This window comes from Equus caballus, chromosome 25 (assembly GCF_041296265.1).
Source record: "Equus caballus isolate H_3958 breed thoroughbred chromosome 25, TB-T2T, whole genome shotgun sequence".
In the NCBI taxonomy this organism is placed as follows: Eukaryota; Metazoa; Chordata; class Mammalia; order Perissodactyla; family Equidae; genus Equus; species Equus caballus.
Window position 1 is genome coordinate 19,957,453 of NC_091708.1, and position 17,537 is coordinate 19,974,989.

General features: G+C 40.1%; 1 protein-coding gene across 1 annotated transcript in view; it reads left to right on the forward strand.

Annotated features, from left to right (window-relative positions):
• The first annotated feature begins 11,845 nt into the window (after positions 1-11,845).
• The window catches only part of TMEM38B (transmembrane protein 38B), a 51,580-nt gene continuing 45,888 nt past the window's right edge, over positions 11,846-17,537 (forward strand). The window contains exon 1 of the mRNA XM_023629830.2: positions 11,846-12,139. Within this exon, the coding sequence (XP_023485598.2) occupies positions 11,896-12,139 (244 nt within the window). The 5' untranslated portion in view covers positions 11,846-11,895. The remainder of the gene's footprint in view (positions 12,140-17,537) is intronic.

Here is a 17,537-nt window from a genome sequence, read left to right on the forward strand (position 1 = left end):
CTTTTGTTTGCCATTAGCTTGGAATATTGTCTTTCATCCCTTCACTTCTGAGCCTGTGTTTGTCTTTAGAACTGAGATGTGTTTCCTGGAGTCAGCATATTGTTGGGTCTTGTTTTTTTAATCCATCCAGTCACTCTGTGTCTCTTGACTGGAGAATTCAATCCATTTCCATTTAGAGTGATTATTGATATATGAGGGCTTAATGTTGCCATTTTGTCACTTGTTTTCCAGTTGTTCTATATTTCCCTTGTTTCTCATCCCATGTATTTCAGGCTGCCAATTCAGTTTGGTAGTTCTCTAGGATGGTTTTCTCAATTTTCTCTTTTTTTTTATCATTTGCATCTCTGTTATGATTATTTGTTTAGTCGTTACCATGAGGTTTGTATAAAAAACCTTGTAGATGAGATTTCTGATAGCCTCTTATTTCTCTTATTTCCTTAGTTCCATCCGTTTCCTCTTCCTCTTCTAAGTTGTTGTTGTCATAATTTATTCTGTTTTGTGTTCTGACTTTGTAGTTAAAATGACAAGATTATAGTTATTTTTGGTGTTTTCCTTCCCTTTTTCTTTAACATTATAATAAAGTGCTAACCTGTTCTGATAGGCAGCTGCAATTTTCTGATTTTGTCTGCCTATTTATCTCCTTTCTTGAGGTTTTGTAAACCCTTTCCTTTCTTCTTCTTCTTTTTTTCTTTTTTTCAGATATGAGGGTTGTCTTGATCATTTCCTGTAGGGAAGATCTTATGGTAATGAACTCCCTCAGCTTTTCTTTATCTGGGAAAGTTTTTATTTCTCCATCATATCTGAAGGACATTTCCACTGGATAGAGTATTTTTGGTTCAAAGTTTTTGTCTTTCAGAATTTTGAATATATCATTCCACTCTCTCCTAGCCTGTAAGGTTTCTGCTGAGAAATTCATTGAAAGCCTGATAGGGGTTCCTTTGTAAGTTATTTTCTTCCGCCTTACTGCCCTTAATCTTTTTTCTTTGACATTGACTTTTCCAGTTTTACTCCTATATGCCTTGGAGAAGACCATTTTACATTGATGTAATTAGGAGTTCTACTAGTTTCATTTACATGTAATTCCAGCCCCTTCCCCAGGTTTGGGAAGTTCTCAGCTATTATTTGTTTGAACAACCTTTCTGCTCCTTTCGCCCTCTCTTCTCGCTCTTGAATACCTATAATTCTTATGTTGCATTTCCTAATTGAGTAGAGTATTTCTCAGAGAATTTCTTCGTTTCTTTTAGTCTTAGCTCTTTCTTCTCCATCCAAAGCATCCAAACTGCTAATTCTGACCTCCATAATATCAACTCTGTTATTCAAAGACTCTAGAATTTTCTTTATCTCTATCATTGTGTTTCTCATCTCCAACATTTTTGATTGGCTTTTCTTTATAGCTTCAATCTCTTTTGTGAAGAATTCCCTCTGTTCATTAATTTTATTCCTGATTTCATTGAAGTGTCTCTGAATTTTCTTGTAACTTCTTGAATTTTTTTATGATAGATATTTTCAATTCTCTGTCATTTAGATTGTAAATATTTCTGCCTTCAGAATTGATTTCTGGGTGTTTGTCATTTTCCTTCTGGTCTGGATTATTAATATGCCTCTTCATATTATTTGATGGGGTGGATTTGTGCCTTCACATATTGGTAATATCCAGTCACAGATTCCACCTGCCACCACTGGGGTGGGGGACAGGAGCTGTGTATTCTGAGCCCACTGGTGTCTGTGCCCATCCTTTGGAATCTATGTTGACAGGGCCTGTCTGCGATTGCCTGCTCACAGCTTCTGCTTTACTAACATATGCACAGGCATCTTGGCTGTGGTCCCTTGCTCTGGCCGACTAGCCAAGCTGGTGTGCCAGGCAGGGGCAAGGGGCACTTTCTTTCACGTGCACAATCCCAGGGTCATTCTGGCTCTGCCCTCGCTATCTGCCCTCCGGAGGTGCTGGCTTGATGAAGACCCACCATAATAGCTTAGCCTCCTCTGTGTGGAACTTTCTCATGGCTGGGAGGCAATTCAGAGAATGAAGGCATTCCTGCAGAGAGCCACCCCTCCCCCTCTCTTCTCAGAGCCTCATGCAGTCCTGCATCCTAGTTTTCTGCTGGGGAGGGAGAGGAGATCCCCTTACCTCCTTCCACTTCTTCCTTGGGGGTCCAGCACCTCCACCTTCAGATGTATGGCTGCTTGGACGTATATTGCTCTCAGATGTCTATTGTGTTGTGTGAATCCCTGTGTTGGTTTATGAATGTTCTTTTCAATGTATCTTAATGGGGAGAGTCTAAGGGAAGACCTCACTCCCCCATGATGCTGTTGTCACTACTAGTTTTGCCTGTTTTTGAACTCCACATAAACAGAATCATGCAGAAGGTACTCTCTCTCTCTTTTTTAAACATCTCTGGCTTCTTTCTCTCATATCTGAAACGTCATGTTTCAGATTCATTGATGTTGATGCAGGTAGCAGTACTTCATTCATTTTCATTGCTCTATAGAATATTGTAAACAAATTGCAAGTGCATACCACAATTTATTTATTTTATTTTATATTTTTAAAGATTGGCACCTGAACTAACATCTTTTGCCAATCTTTTTTTTTTCCTTCTTGTTCTCCCCAAAGCCCCCCAACACATAGTTGTATATTCTAGTTGTAGGTCCTTCTGGTTGTGCTATGTGGGACATCATCTCATCGTGACCCAATAAGTGGTGCCATGTCTGTGCCCAGGATCCAAACTGGGCCACCGAAGCAGAGTGTGCAAATTTAACCACTTGGCCATGGGGCCAGCCCCCCACAATTTATTCATCTATGTTACTTCGGATGAACACTTGGGTTGCTGTCAGTTTTGGGCTATTATAAATAATGCTGCTATGACCATTTCTGTGCATGTCTTTTGATGAATCTACGTTCTCAAAGAAATGGAATTTCTGGGTCTGAGAAGATCTCTACGTCTACTGTTAGCAGATACCACCAGTTTTCCAAAGTGGTTCTATCAATTTGTGTTCTTACCAGCAGTGTGAGGCTGTTCAAGTTGCTTCACGTCATCATCAGTACTTGGTATTGTCTCTCTTTTTAATTTTAGCCATTTTAAAGAGCACATGGTAGTATCTTATTGTAGTTTTAATTTGCATTTCCATGATGACTATTGAAGTTGAGCACCTCTTCATATGTTTATTGGTTATTTGGGTAACCTCTTTTGGGAAGTACCTGTTCAGGTTTTGCTCAGTTTTCTATTGAACTTTAAAAAAAAAAAAAAAAACTGGCTGTCTTTTCCTTATTAACTTACATGAGTTCTTTATATTTTTCTGGGTAAGATTCCTTTGTTGGAGATATATACATATGGCAAGTATCTTCGTCCACTTTGTGCTTGCCTTTTTATTCTCTTAAGAGTGGCTTTTGAGAATTGGAAGTTCTTAATATTGATGTAATCCTCTTTATCAATTTTTTCTTTTATGGTTAGAGCTTTTTGTAGAAGATGTCTTTTGGATAGTAAATCTTTTTTACTGCAACTCTTCACCTGTCTAGGAGAAATCCTCCTCCTGCCAGGTGTTAGCACTGGCAGTTTTACTATGGCTCATCATCCACACCTTGTCATCGAGGTGTTTCTTGCTTCATTGTCCTGACTTTTTTCACCTGACATTTTTGCTCTGGTAATGTTTGACCTTGTTCCTGCTTAAGCCAGCTACTAAACCTCATCTGGTCCTCAGGTTGGACTTCTTAGTCTCAACTATGATCTGACTTACCATACTTGCCCATTATCCACTCTAATTAGTGACTCTCAACATCCCTATATCTAATTTTATCTCAGCCTGTCTCCTGGTTATGGATTTGCAACAACTGTTAGCCCAGCTGTCCTAACCTTGGTCTAACTGGAAATGTTCCCAACCCTTCTGGCTTACCCTTTTTGTACTTTGGCATCTCAAAGTTGTTGAATTCAGAGGATTGGAGGCCCCTGTTAAAGACTTTTCCAAACTGAACTAGTAGATTTCTGTGTAGATGACTTCTAGCTGAGAGAATGTGATGAAAGAACTCCTAGAAACACTCAAGAACATGCCATTAGTTAAAGCAATAGCATCATCTTCATATACTAAGGAAGCATCATTGTCATTTCTATTTGAGTACACATTACTATTACGAAGTATAACACTAAAGAGAAGAAAATAAGAATAAAAAACAAAACATAAAACCAAAAGGGAGGAAAATAAAGGAGAAATGCCTAAGCCTTTTCTTGGAATGCTAAAGACAATTTTGCTGAACTTCCTAAAATCTCTTACCTTAGCATCCTTTGTTATAGTACACTGATCATTCTGTTCATTATTTAGGCCAACACACTAGAACACATATTTGGGTGGTTTTATGTAGTAGGCATTTTCTATGAAATTAGGTTCAAGTTGAATTCTATTCTTGATAAGAGAAAACTATTAAAGTCCTTGTAACATTGGGTAAGTAAATTCTGAATAATAATAACTGACATTTATTGAGGGCTTTCTATGTGCTAGGCACTGTTCTTTACAAACATTAACATATTTAATCCTCACAAAGACCCATGTTGTCCAGAGGATTATTTTCACCATTTTAGAAATGAGAAAACTGAGGCACAGAGAAACTTTCCCAGGTTAGGGGGCAGAGCCAGGATTTGACCCAGGACATCTAGCTTCAGCATCCATACTTTTAATCACTACGCTTCTAAAAGTAGTATAATATAAATAACTACAGTGGTTAAGAAAGCAGTAGGAAAGGAACTTGTAAATTCCTTCAAGGAGATCTGAATATTGTAGGAGAAGAGTAATAACTAAGATTTTTCAAGCAAGTACCACAGGTCAGATACTATGCTAAGCAAATGATATGCATGCTCTCCTAATTTTGAAAACTAAATTGTGAAGTAGGTACTGTTATTCCTCAGTTAAAGATGAAAACACAGTCTTATAGAGATTTAGCAACTGCTTTCTATAACGTTACAAAGTAAAAAGACTGTCTGACTCTAGAGACTGTCTTCTATGTTATAACCATGATACACTGTCTCCCAAGATGAGATAATTTGCCAAGTGAACTCCTTGGTGTAAAGTCAAGAATGCAATTTGATTGCTGCTACTGGCTTGCTAAACCTAACAGAGGTAGCTAAAGAAGTAGAGGGAAAGGCTTTGCTATTATGATCTGATGGCCCTATCTGAAAGATGAGATACATATTTATTGTATGAATGAAGATTATAAATAGTAAACCTAAAATAACCTAATAATAACCACATAGAACCTGATAGTCCAGCTGACTATGGTGGAGATAGGAAAAGCTTTATACGGGGTTCTCCAAGCTGGATTTCCACTTTCATGTATTGCACGGAGGGAGAAAAACAGATTTCCATATTTTGGAAACTACTTTGGGAAATTATCCCTTCCTAGATAATCATAATGCCTAAAAGATGTTGTGCTGTTATTAAAAGCATTCTCTTTAGCTTTTTTTTTTCAGACTAAGGAAACTTATTACTAATTTTTGAATGCAAAACTCTAAGACTACCCAGCACCATGGATAATAAATGTGAGAAGATTTTTATATTTTACAGATTTTACATCTTACATGACTTACACAGATTTACACATATTTAAAGAACATACAGTGATTGGAGCAGTCCCTGGAATATACGTTCCATCCATCTATACGTATACAATTCTACTAATTGAACATTGACTTTATAAATAAACCCAAGAGATATGAAACATAGACACATTGTTTATGAAAGCTAGACAACTTTGGGCTCAAGAACGGAGTATGTATTTATGGTCAATCATCGTAAAAGGACAACTTTACGTTGGAATGATTTCCCTTTGTAATGGTTACAGGTCAGAAGCCACCTGTGCCTGCATTCCCCTCTCTTTGTACTTATGGACCCTCCTGTTATTTGGATGCATTTATGAATCCCTAGGTAGGATTCCTTTTGTTTGCTCAAGCATCAGGTGTACACTGTGTTCTTGTTGCTAAAGTTTTGATTTAATCAACCCATCTACACAGATCACTGACAGATCACTGTGAGTTCCTAGCCTTAGCAATGTGCGTTTTCTTTTAAACCTCACTCATCAACTTCATTTTCTCATCTCTCTCCCTTGCCTGTCTTCTGGTGTGACAAGGTGTGAATTGGGACTTATTATCTTGGAATTCCAGCTAGAGCTCATAGGACAAAAGATATTACTCCCACATTCTAAAGAAAGGACCTAGATAGTCTAAGTGGGACTTGATTAAAGATAACAACTGGTCTAGAGACCTTCTCTCCCAACAGCCCAAGAGGTCAAAAATTTGAAAGGAAATTCATAGAAAGGAATTCAAAGAGAATGTTTTGCTTCCTTTTATGAGGAAGGAGGTGCTTCCCTTCCCCAAGCCAATTCAGACTATTTAAACAGATAAAGGATTTTTTTCTCACATAACAGGAAGTCCGAGAGAGACAGCCGATACTTTCAGTTACCTGCACTTTTCTTGACCTTTCTCCCCTAGTCGCAAGATGGCTGCCCCAGCTCAAGCCAGAACGAAAAGGAGAAGGGCTTATCACAAGGGCATAGGTCCCTTTTACCAAGGAAGCCACGTTGTTTTCATTGACTTGTCTATTTTTTTTGCCTATACCACACTGTATTGATTACCATAGTTGTAAAGTAAGTCTTGAAGTCGAGTAGTGTCAGACCTCCAACTTTGTTCTTCACTTTGTTTTCAGAAACACGTAAACAGATTTCTTTAGTGTCATTTGCCAATATTCACATGGCCACCCTGTGCTGAGAGGCTGGAAAAACCGTATTTAATGTTTTAACTCAACAGGCAGAGTTGGATATCCTCATTGGGTTAGCCATTTGATGGTATCTGCCATAACTGTAGATGTGGGGAAATGTTGCTATCCAGAGGTCCATGACATCTTCGTGGTACCCACAAATGTACCCTATGAATGATTCAGCACTGGACTTGCCATAGTAAAGAATATCAATAGTCAAAACAAAAACAGAAACCCTAACCAACACTTGCTAACTAGAAGGCTTTTTGTTCCTTTTCTTTAATTTCTCTGCCTACTGTTTTGACCCTTCAGGACATAGAAGATGGAAGGTGCAGAAAATGAGGAGAGGTTGAAAGACCACGCCATGCTCCTTTCCCCCATTGCAAGTCTCTGGACTAGGCAGATCTGGATTGATGAAAGGGGAGAAGCTCTGAATTAGATATAAGACTGACGTTTTAACTGGACTGGACTTTTAATTTTTTATTTAACTTTGTTTTTAGTATCTTAAACGATGAGGAAGCTGGTGGGATCTTAAATGGCATCTGCTGAAATAATGTTAAAGGATGAGAAGGGGAGATCTGACATAGGATCATGTTGGGGGCTTTGTCTACAGGAAGACAAATCCACTTCTTGATTGTACCTCACTGAGCTCAGCCCCTTCAGCAAACTGGTTATACTGGACACTACACATTCCTTTAATCCTGGCTGTTGACCCATAGCCCTGACTCCTAGTGGGTCTTCTTGGCTCTCATCTGGTGGCATTTCCATTGCTGTAGGGATGCGGGATCTGTCAGTAAAGTACAACTTTAGAAGTATTTGTGGTCTGAGGGACAGGAGAAAGCCCAGCAGGAGTACTTAGGGGAGAGTGATCGTAACAGGATAATAGCAAATCCTGGCCTGTCACTGACTGCCTTCGTGACCTCTCTAGCCCTGAGTTTCCTCCTCTGAATTAAACAGGCTAAAGAAAATGATTGTAATAGACACATCTTGTGATGGCTGCCTGGCTCCCTCCTTTCTCAGGACATTGCCTCTGATACCAAGGGATGCTGTGGGTCCATGTGCTGTGGGTGCCAGAGCTGAGTAACCAGGAGAGGACATCTAGCCTATGCCAGGGCAGGCTCTATTTCCTGGCTGTAGGGAATGGAGGACACAGAGACTGAACAATGTTGACAGTGACTATCATTAGTGACTGACAGCAGCCCGCACTCACCGGCTGCTGCTGGCCCCAGAAATGCCCGGTTTCTTGCTCTTGGGCCTTGGGGGCTCAAGTCTCCCTTGGCTTTCACGAGATTCCCTGAGAATCTTTCAGTAAATCCCTCACATTGCTTAAGCTGCCAAGAACAGTTTTCTATGATGTGCAATCCATGGCACTTTTTTTAAAAGGGTCCATTCAATGTCCACAATTCTATTATTCTTTGATTTAATGGTGCCTGTTACTCTTGAACAGAGATGAATTGTAACCTTGAGTGTTGCTAACCACAGACACTTGGCAGCTATGGCACTGGTGAGTGACGGCAGTTGGGGCAGTCCGGACACTGATGAATACCAGAGATATTCCAATTAATAACATCAGATTTTTAATTAGGTAAATTTGCACTTGTTACACATGGAAAACATTTTTGGTTTAACAGTTTATAGTACAGGTATAAGTGATGTTTATTGAAAAGGAGCTTAGTTTCCAGTTCAAGAAATAAGTGAGTCAAGTGAGATTTTGCAAGTCACCATATCGAAGGCACTATTATTAGATACACACTGAGTTTAAAGAGTTGACTGTACACTTGAATTTGTTTATCACTTAAATCCATGCACCAGCATCTCATTGCACTGATTGAATTCAGTGGGTTTTTTGAGGGCAATTGCTGCTCTCTAGTTAATTCTCTTTGATAAAGCTGAACATTTAAAAAGTTGAATTCAAATTAAACATACTTTTCTTAAATGTCACATATTGTTAAGCTATAATTTGATATGATCTAGTTATCAAATACCTATCAAAATAACATTAGAATGGAAATGCCTAATGAGAATACTAAAGATTAGAGGGGTAATTGGTCTCTTTAATGTGAAACTTCCTAGTCATAGACTCTTTACAGTCCTTTAAAAAGTTACTCTTATTGATTTCCCAAAGTGAAGGGCATGCCATTCAGTGGATAGAAAGCAGTATTGCAGAGAAGAAATAGCTAGGATTGCATTTGTGACACTGGGTTTCAGGACATTGCCAACTTGAACCAGAGGATGGATGAACAAGCTGAGACTAAGAAGGGTTATGTGAGTTGTTTTAGAATTAACTTGATGATTAATATTAGTGGCAGGACCATAATGTTATACAAATAGAGGCATATACTGCTGAAAAAATAATTTATTCATTTATGACAGTAGTTCTGAACCAAGGGTGTTTTTGCCCATCCCGGGGGACGTTTGGCAATGTCTGGAGACATTTTAGGTTGTCACAATCGGGGTGTGTGTGCGTGCGCATGCACACATGCATACGGATGCGTGTGTTACTGCATCTAATGGGTAGAGGCCAGAGATGCTGCTAAACATCCTATAATGCATAAAACAGTCCCCCATAGCAAAGAATTGTTCAGCCCAAAACGTCAATAGTATTGCTGCTGAGAAACTTGGTTTATAAAAATTAGTTTCACATGTTTTTGAACTCAATGCTTTGAACACGTTTAGACAAAACTCTTTTTTAGATGTTCATAAAATCAGACCAGTTTTGTTTTCTAATGGATAAGCACTGATTTGAATTCATTTTATCTGCAATAATTATGTAACTTTGTAAACCGCTTCCAAAAGTCAGGAAAAGTTTTAATTTTCACATGTAATTTCCCCAAATCTTGCCTTTCCCTGTTACCAATTCAAAGCCTTTCCTCTTTTCATTCACCATTTCCTGCTACTTGGCTCATTTCGTTACACTAAATAACTGAAGTGCTGACTAGAGGCAAATACAGTGAGCACATTTAAAATTCAGATAAAACTTGTGTTTTTGTGAGGTTACTATTTCATTTGCCTTAGATTTTTTTTTTTTTAATTTCTTTAGGCTCTTGGTAGATAGGGACCCAGCTTATTCCTTCAGTTTTGAAATGACACAAATTTCAGATTACTTACAGAGTCTGAGAGGATTAATTCCTTTCTCTGGAATTAATCTGTTTAGGTTAAGTAAGATGTTTGATTTACCTTTAAAAAAAAATCTCTGATGCTTTTCACTATTGCCCTATTGGTGTTAACAATAAATTTACTTATACCCCAGAATGATACTGGCATAGACATATGACTTAGAGATGTTGTAAAGATTACTTCATGTTTCATATTTTTTTAAGTCCAAGGACAAAACATATATTTTGTGGAATTTAAGATTGTTAAAATGTAAAGCCTTTTGGGAAATAATATCCAAGTTCTGCCTCTAAATTCATAACTCTATAATTCCAAGAATAAGGGAATGTTTAAAAAGTATGGAAAGAACCACTGAAATGTGAAAGTATAAATAATCACAGGTGTTGTTTATTCCTTTAGCTTTGCCAGAGGTCTAAAAACCTTTCTTTACTAGGAAGTGCTTCCTTAGAAAACCGCATACGAAGAGTATTTTAGCAAGTCTATTCTTTCTTGATAAGTAACGAAATGTGGAGATTTGCTATAATTTCCCAACCTTTTGAACACTTAGTGTTTAGGGTGGGGCCTCTGACATCCAGCAAAATGTCTGGTACACAGCAGGCACCCAAAGTACATTTGTTGACTGAATTAAAATCCATGGATAAATATTCAGATAAAAAAATCAATGAAAGTCTCCCTTTGCAGTGCGTATTCCATATAGCGCTTACCTATCTAGCAACTCCTTATGTATTTCCAATTTCCTGGTGCCAGCATGATGTATTGACACATCAAATAAAAAGTGTACCAAGCTAAACTTGTGTTTTTCTCACCCAAACCTGCTTCTCCTTCTTGTTTGCTACTTCTCTGAATACAACCATAATCCTCCTACTCACCTATTCCCCATATCCTCCTTTGACAGGATGAGTTGACATCCAGCCTATTCTGCTTCTGTTGCATCTTTCCCCATCTGGTCCCAGCTTCTATTGTCCTCGCCTGCACTACCTTTTGCTTGGACCAGTGAATACGGTCTGATTTCCCTGTCTCTAGTCTTCTCTTCTCACCAATCTGTTCCTAATCTTGTTGCTTGATTGCACCTTCTCCCAAATCCCCCTCAAAAACAAAAACCCAGCGTAGCATAATGCATGGTTAAAAGAGTGGATTCTGGTTCTGATTTGCCTGAGCAACCGGTAGTAATCAAGAGGTTAGATTCTAGAGCCAAACCGCCTGGTTTATGGTCTGCCAAAGACTTCTTTTCCAACTTCATTTCTCACTTCCTAGTCTAGCCCAAATACCTCCCTCCATCTCTCACACAGCTTTTAAAGGCCAGTTCACCTTATCGCTTCCCGGAAATAGTTTTCTCCTCGGAAATGCCTTGGCACAGCGCCTACACTGTTCACTACCTGCTTTGTACAAACTGTGTACGTCCTTTTAAAAAAAGATTTTACTCTCTCCTCGGAAAATACAAGTTTCTTGAGGGCAGGATATTATCGTATTCTTTTTTCTATCTTCAATGAGTCATGGTTTGATTTGCACACTGTGGTTGCTGGAGAAATGTTAGGTGAATGACATCAATTTACAGAAATAAATCTGATACCGAGCGTCTCCCCTTCCAGACTGAGTGTGTTTATCCAACATCACATAACTTTACAAAGGGGGAATAAAATGTATGTAAATAAAACCTTTAAAAAAGCCGACACAAAATTTCTTGAGGACTCCCAGAGCGTCCTCCAGACTTACGTGGGTTACTTGTCAATACTTAGCATATTAGAAATTATAACTGAGAAAAATTTAAAATACTTTTTATGTATTCCTTTTAAAAATAATAAATGCACTACATGTTAACATAAATAATGTATTTTTTATTCATGATTTATGTTTCCTTCATCCGCCCCTTCTCCCGGGTCTGGCACAGCGGCGAGCCCGGAGTTGGCGCCGGACCCTTATCAGGAGAAGCAGAGGACAGCCGGGAACTCGCTCGCCCCGCCTACCTGCCAACCGCCCGCGCGCCTGCGGCTCCCAGGCTCGCGGCCCCGCCCCTCGGCGCGCCGGCCCCGGGAGCTAGGGCGCATGCGCAGCCTCCTCCAGGCCGCGCCGGAGGGCGCGCGGCCGCGGTTGCCTCCGCCTTCGCCTCCGCCGCTGTCGGCTCTCGCCGGGAGCCTGTCGTCGCGGCTTCCTGGGCCGCTGTGGTGGCTCGTCGTCATGGAGTCCGAGTGGGAGAGGCTGACCCTTGCCTTTTCTCGCACGTCTATGTTCCCCTTTTTTGACATCGCCCACTACCTGGTGTCGGTGATGGCGATGAAGCGTCAGCCAGGTGAGTGCGGCGCCGGGACTGGCCCCTCGGAGGTCCCCGCTCCGGGCGAGGACGGCGGCGCCGGGTGACCGCCGAGCTGGAGGGGCGCCCAGAGATACAGCTCGTCCGACCCCTCGAGGACAGATGGGGAAACCGAGGCCGGGAGGGAGGTGGTCCGGGTACTCGTCAAAGGAGGCGCGACCTGGGGTCCGCGACGCCGCCTCGGGGGGTGGGGACCTGCCCTGCAGCCACGGGAAGGCCCCCGGGACAGGGGACAGGGAGGCCGGTGCCCGCCAGGATTTGCGCGGTCTCCTGGCGGTGCCAGCGCTTCCTTGGAAAGTAGTTAAGTCACCTGGGAACAGAGGTCCCTGAGACGCGAGTTTGACTCGGGCGCGTGGGGTCGTGAATGGCCGTGGACTGCTGTCCGCTTAGGAAAATTGTATAAACGCTTAAGCAAAATGCCTCCAGGCGACCCACCAGTCTTCCCCTCAACGCCTGTTCTGTCACCTTGCTTCGCACGGTCGACAGAATGATTGTTGAGAAGAGAGTGGCTTCCCGTTTTCCGTCCTGCGGGTGACACTGTGCAAGAGTCGTGGGGCAGTTTCACTCTCTGGATGGGGGTCTAGTCGTATACAGCGTCGTGGGTTCTTTTACGTATGCGATCAACCAGCAAGACTTGTATTTCCCGTTCAAGATATGTTTGCGCTATATTATTTTACTTTTGCAGTTCTTTTCCCCGCCTGTAGTTTTATGGGTCTCCTCTTTCTCGGAAGTCAGGCATTTTCTTTGTCTACTTTCTGTGTATTGGTGCTGCCTTTAATCCGCCTGGTCCGGCGCAGAGCTGATGAGTGAGGGCTGGAGGATGCTGCTGTACCTCTATGGACTACTGGTCTTTTAAACCCTTGGCCCTCAGAAATATTTTTCGTTTACATTGCAAGTTTGTAAGTCAGTCTCAATTATTGTTTGGTAGAAGTTTTGACCTGGATAAGGAGAATATTATTGTATTAAATCAGGACAGGTGATCTGCATAACATGCAGCTTCCTTGATTTGAAAACAAGTATATTTTATTATTATGCCATATTCAGTATTTGATTTTCTTGTATAGGCTCAATCAGATGTTCTCAAAGTGATCCAGGAACCCCTGGGGTTCCTGACACTTGCAGGTCAAAATTATTTTCATAATAATGTGCAGAGGTTGTTTGTCTTTTTCACACTCATTTTCTCACAAGTGTGTGGTGGAGTTTTCCAGAGGCTACGTGACCTGCGATACTGTAACAGATTGAATGCAGAAGCAGATATGAGAATCCAGCGGTTTTCTGTTTGAAGCCAGATGTTAAAGAGATTTGCTAAAATAGAAAAGTGTGACTTTTCTCACTAAGTGTTTTTTGCTTGGGAAAATTAGCTATTTTTCATAAAAAATACGTTTTTGTTAACATTTAGTGCATTTATTATTTTTTTATTGAGGTTATGATATTTTACAACATTGTGAAATTTCAGTTGCATTATTATTTGTCAGTCACCGTATAGGTGCACCTCTTCACCTTTTCTGCCCAACCCCCAACTCCCTTTCCTCCTGGTAACTACTAAATAGTTCTCTTTGTGTGTTTATGTTCCACATATGAGTGAAATCGTACGGTATTTGTCGTTATCTGATTTATTTTGCTTAACATAATACCCTCAAGATCCATCCATGTTCTTGTGAATGGGATGATTTTGTCATTTTTTTGTGGCTGAGTAATATTCCATTGTATGTATATATACCACATCTTCTTTATCCAGTCATCAGTCTGTGGGCACTTAGGTTGCTTCCACGTCTTGGCTATTGTGAATAGTGCTGCACTGAACACAGGGATGCGTAAGTCTCTTTGAATTGCTGATTTCAAGTTGTTTGGGTAGATACGCAGTAGTAGGATAGCTGGGTCATATGTTATTTCTATTTTTACTTTTTTGAGAAATCGCCATACTGTTTTCCATAGTGGCTGAACCAGTTTGCATTCCCACCAGCAGTGTATGAGGGTTCCTTTTTCTCTACAACCTCTCCAACATTTATTTTTTGTCTTGGTGATTATAGCCATTCTAACGGGTGTAAGGTGGTATCTTAGGGTAGTTTTGATTTGCATTTCCCTGATGATCAGTGATGTTGAACATCTTTTCATGTGCCTATTGGCCATCTGTATATCTTTGGAAAAATGTCTGTTCATATCCTCTGCCCATTTTTTGATCAGGTTGTTTGATTTTTTTGTTGTTGAGATGTATGAGTTCTTTATATACTATGGAGATTAACCCGTTGTTGGATATATGGTTTGCAAATATTTTTTCCCAGTTGATAGGTTGTCTTTTCGTTTCCGTCCTGGTTTCCCTTGCCTTGTGAAGCTCTTTAGTCTGATAAAGTCCCACTTGTTATTTTTTCTTTCGTTTCCTTTGTCCGAGAAGACATGGTGTCTGAAAATATCCTTTTAAGACTGATGTCAGAGTATACTTCCTATATTTTCTTTTAGAAGTTTTATTGTTTCAGGTCTTACCTTCAAGTCTTTGATCCATTTTGAGTTTATTTTTGTGAATGGTGTAAGAGAATGGTCTACTTTCCTTCTTTTACATGTGGCTGTCCAGTTTTCCCAACACCATTTATTGAAGAGACTTTCCTTTCTCCATTGTATGTTCTTGGCTTCTTTTTTGAAGGTTAACTGTCCGTAGATGTGTGGTTTTATTTCTGGGCTTTCAATTCTGTTTACATTGATCTGTGTGCCTGTTTTTGTACCAGTCCCATGCTGTTTTGATTACTGTAGCTTTGTAGTATGTTTTGAAGTCAGGGATTGTGATGCCTCTAGCTTTGTTCTTTTTTCTCAGGATTGCTTTGGCTATTTGGGGCCTTTTGTTGTTCCATATAAATTTTAGGATTCTTTCTTCCAGTTCTGTGAAGGATGTCATTGGGATTCTGATTAGGATTGCATTGAATCTGTCAATTTCTTTCAGCAAAGTCTTGTAGTTTTCATTGTATTGGTCTCTCTCTTCCTTGGTTAAATTTATTTCAAGATATTTTATTCCTGTGATTGTGCATAGGATTGTGTTCATGAGTTCTCTTTCCGTTAGTTTGTTTATTAGAGGATAGAAAAGCAACTGAATTTTGTAAGTTGATTTTGTACTCTGCAACTTTGCTGTAATCGTTGATCATTTCTGATTGCTTTCTGAGCATTTATTGTTTTTAAAATGAATACATAAATAACTTTTAAAGTTTTCTCAGTTATGATTTCTAACATGCTAAGTATTGATACATGTAACCCATAGAAACAAAAACTCTTCAGAGTCACGAATTTTTTTTAAGTTGGGCTTTTTAAAGGTTTAATTTACATGCATACATTATATTCACCTTTTTCAAATATAAAGTTCTGTGAGTTTGAACAAACACATACAGTCATGTAACTACCACCACAATCAAGATATAAAACAATTTCATCACCCACCTCGTATTCCCTCTTGCCTCTTTGTAGACAGCCCTCCCCCAGCCCCTGGCTCACTAATTTTTAGGGATGCAGAGGAGACCTGAGACCAAAATATTTGAGAACCACTGAACTAATTGAATGCTAATACACATGGTGTGAAAAATATTTTACATTCCAGTACCAGTACTTGTAAATAGGTAAAAATGATATAATTTACATGAAAGAGTGTACCTATTTAAGCTTTTACCACAAGTGTGTTAGACTCCCTGTTTCCTTTGACAGTATTGGCTGTTATTGGTCTTAAATATCTTGTCATTCTAATAATCAGAAAACATAGTTTTCATTTGCATCTGTCGTGGTTACTAAGGAGTTTCTGCTTAAGTTTATTGGCCATTTGTACATTTGTGTTTTTACTCCTATAAATCTGTTGAGTTGATCATATTGTTTTTCCTATTTAAAATGTAATACATTTTTTTTTTAAAGATTTAATTTTTTTCCTTTTTCTCCCCAAAGCCCCCCAGTACATAGTTGTATATTCTTTGTTGTGGGTCCTTCTAGTTGTGGCATGTGGGACGCTGCCTCAGCGTGGTTTAATGAGCAGTGCCATGTCCGCGCCCAGGATTCGAACCAACGAAACACCTGCCTCAGCGTGGTTTAATGAGCAGTGCCATGTCTGCGCCCAGGATTCGAACCAACGAAACACTGGGCCGCCTGCAGTGGAGCGCGTGAACTTAACCACTCGGCCACGGGGCCAGCCCCAAAATGTAATACATTTTTAAAAATGATGAATCATCCTTGTGTTCTCGGAATAAGCTCTACTTGTTTGATGTATTATTTTAAATCATTAGGGATTTTGATTTGCCAATACTGTTACCTGCCACATACATACATTCTTTACCTGCCACACAAGAGGGGCCAAATAAAACTGGAACACCAGGCTTATGTCAAGGAAAGGGTTTTCTGTTTTGGGTGACATCACCTGGGAGACGAGAGTGAGCCCTCAAATTCGTCTCATCTCCCTGAAAGATGGGAGGCCAGGGGTTTTAAATCTTACAAGGAATGTGGCTGCTTGGAGGGAGTGGGGAGCCTGTGGCCTTGCTAGCTGGCGTTTTCCTGCCAGCCTGCATTTGGCCTTGTGAGGCTGCTTTCAGGGAGGAGAATAGCAAGATACGGGAATCCGCAGGTGGATGTCCTGGGTTTTCTGCCTCCATGGTGGATGGTGGATTCTGGTGCCAGGAAGCCGAGGAGTAAGTAGGGAAAGGGGGTGAGTGTTTTGATTTTAACCCCATATATGCTGGGTTTAATGTAGGGGAACTGATATCAGGGCTGATATCAAGACTTTATATACATTTTTACCTAATTGGCAACTTTTCTGTGCCCCCCAGTGACTGATTCTCTGAAACTCAGATGTGTAGTACAATAAAACTACAATTCATCTATGTACTGTGACCAGGGTTCTTGTCTTTTCCTTTCAAACATGTTACTCCTTGAGACTCTGACTTTTGGAATGTACTCTACCACTGTCAATACCTCACTCCTGCTCTCCCACCACTTACGTCTTGTGATTTGTGGTCTTTGTCTAGATCTTAAAACATGCCAGTGGAGGCAAGAGGGTGAAGGAAATTGATTCTATCTTTGGTCTGGATAAAGATAGCATCCCTTTTTTGTTTGGTTTAGGTTGTAGGCCTTCAAATCTCAGGAAAGATGATGGTCTGCCCTATCCCTTCCCTTTTCCATGTGACTTGTTTTTCTTAAGCAAAGGCATCAGGGTATTTAATAAGTTGGATTGTTTTTTATTTCTTAGTTTACCTCCATTTGTCTTATAATAAGCTTTAGTTTCTCCAGAACCCTGGCATCTGATTATCTATAGTTTTTAGTTTTGGCTAGTAGTACAGGGTTTTTCCCCTTCTTTCTTGGGCATTTTGTTAGGAAATTGGAAAATGCTGCTTTCAGAGCTGTTAGAAACCATTTTAGCAGA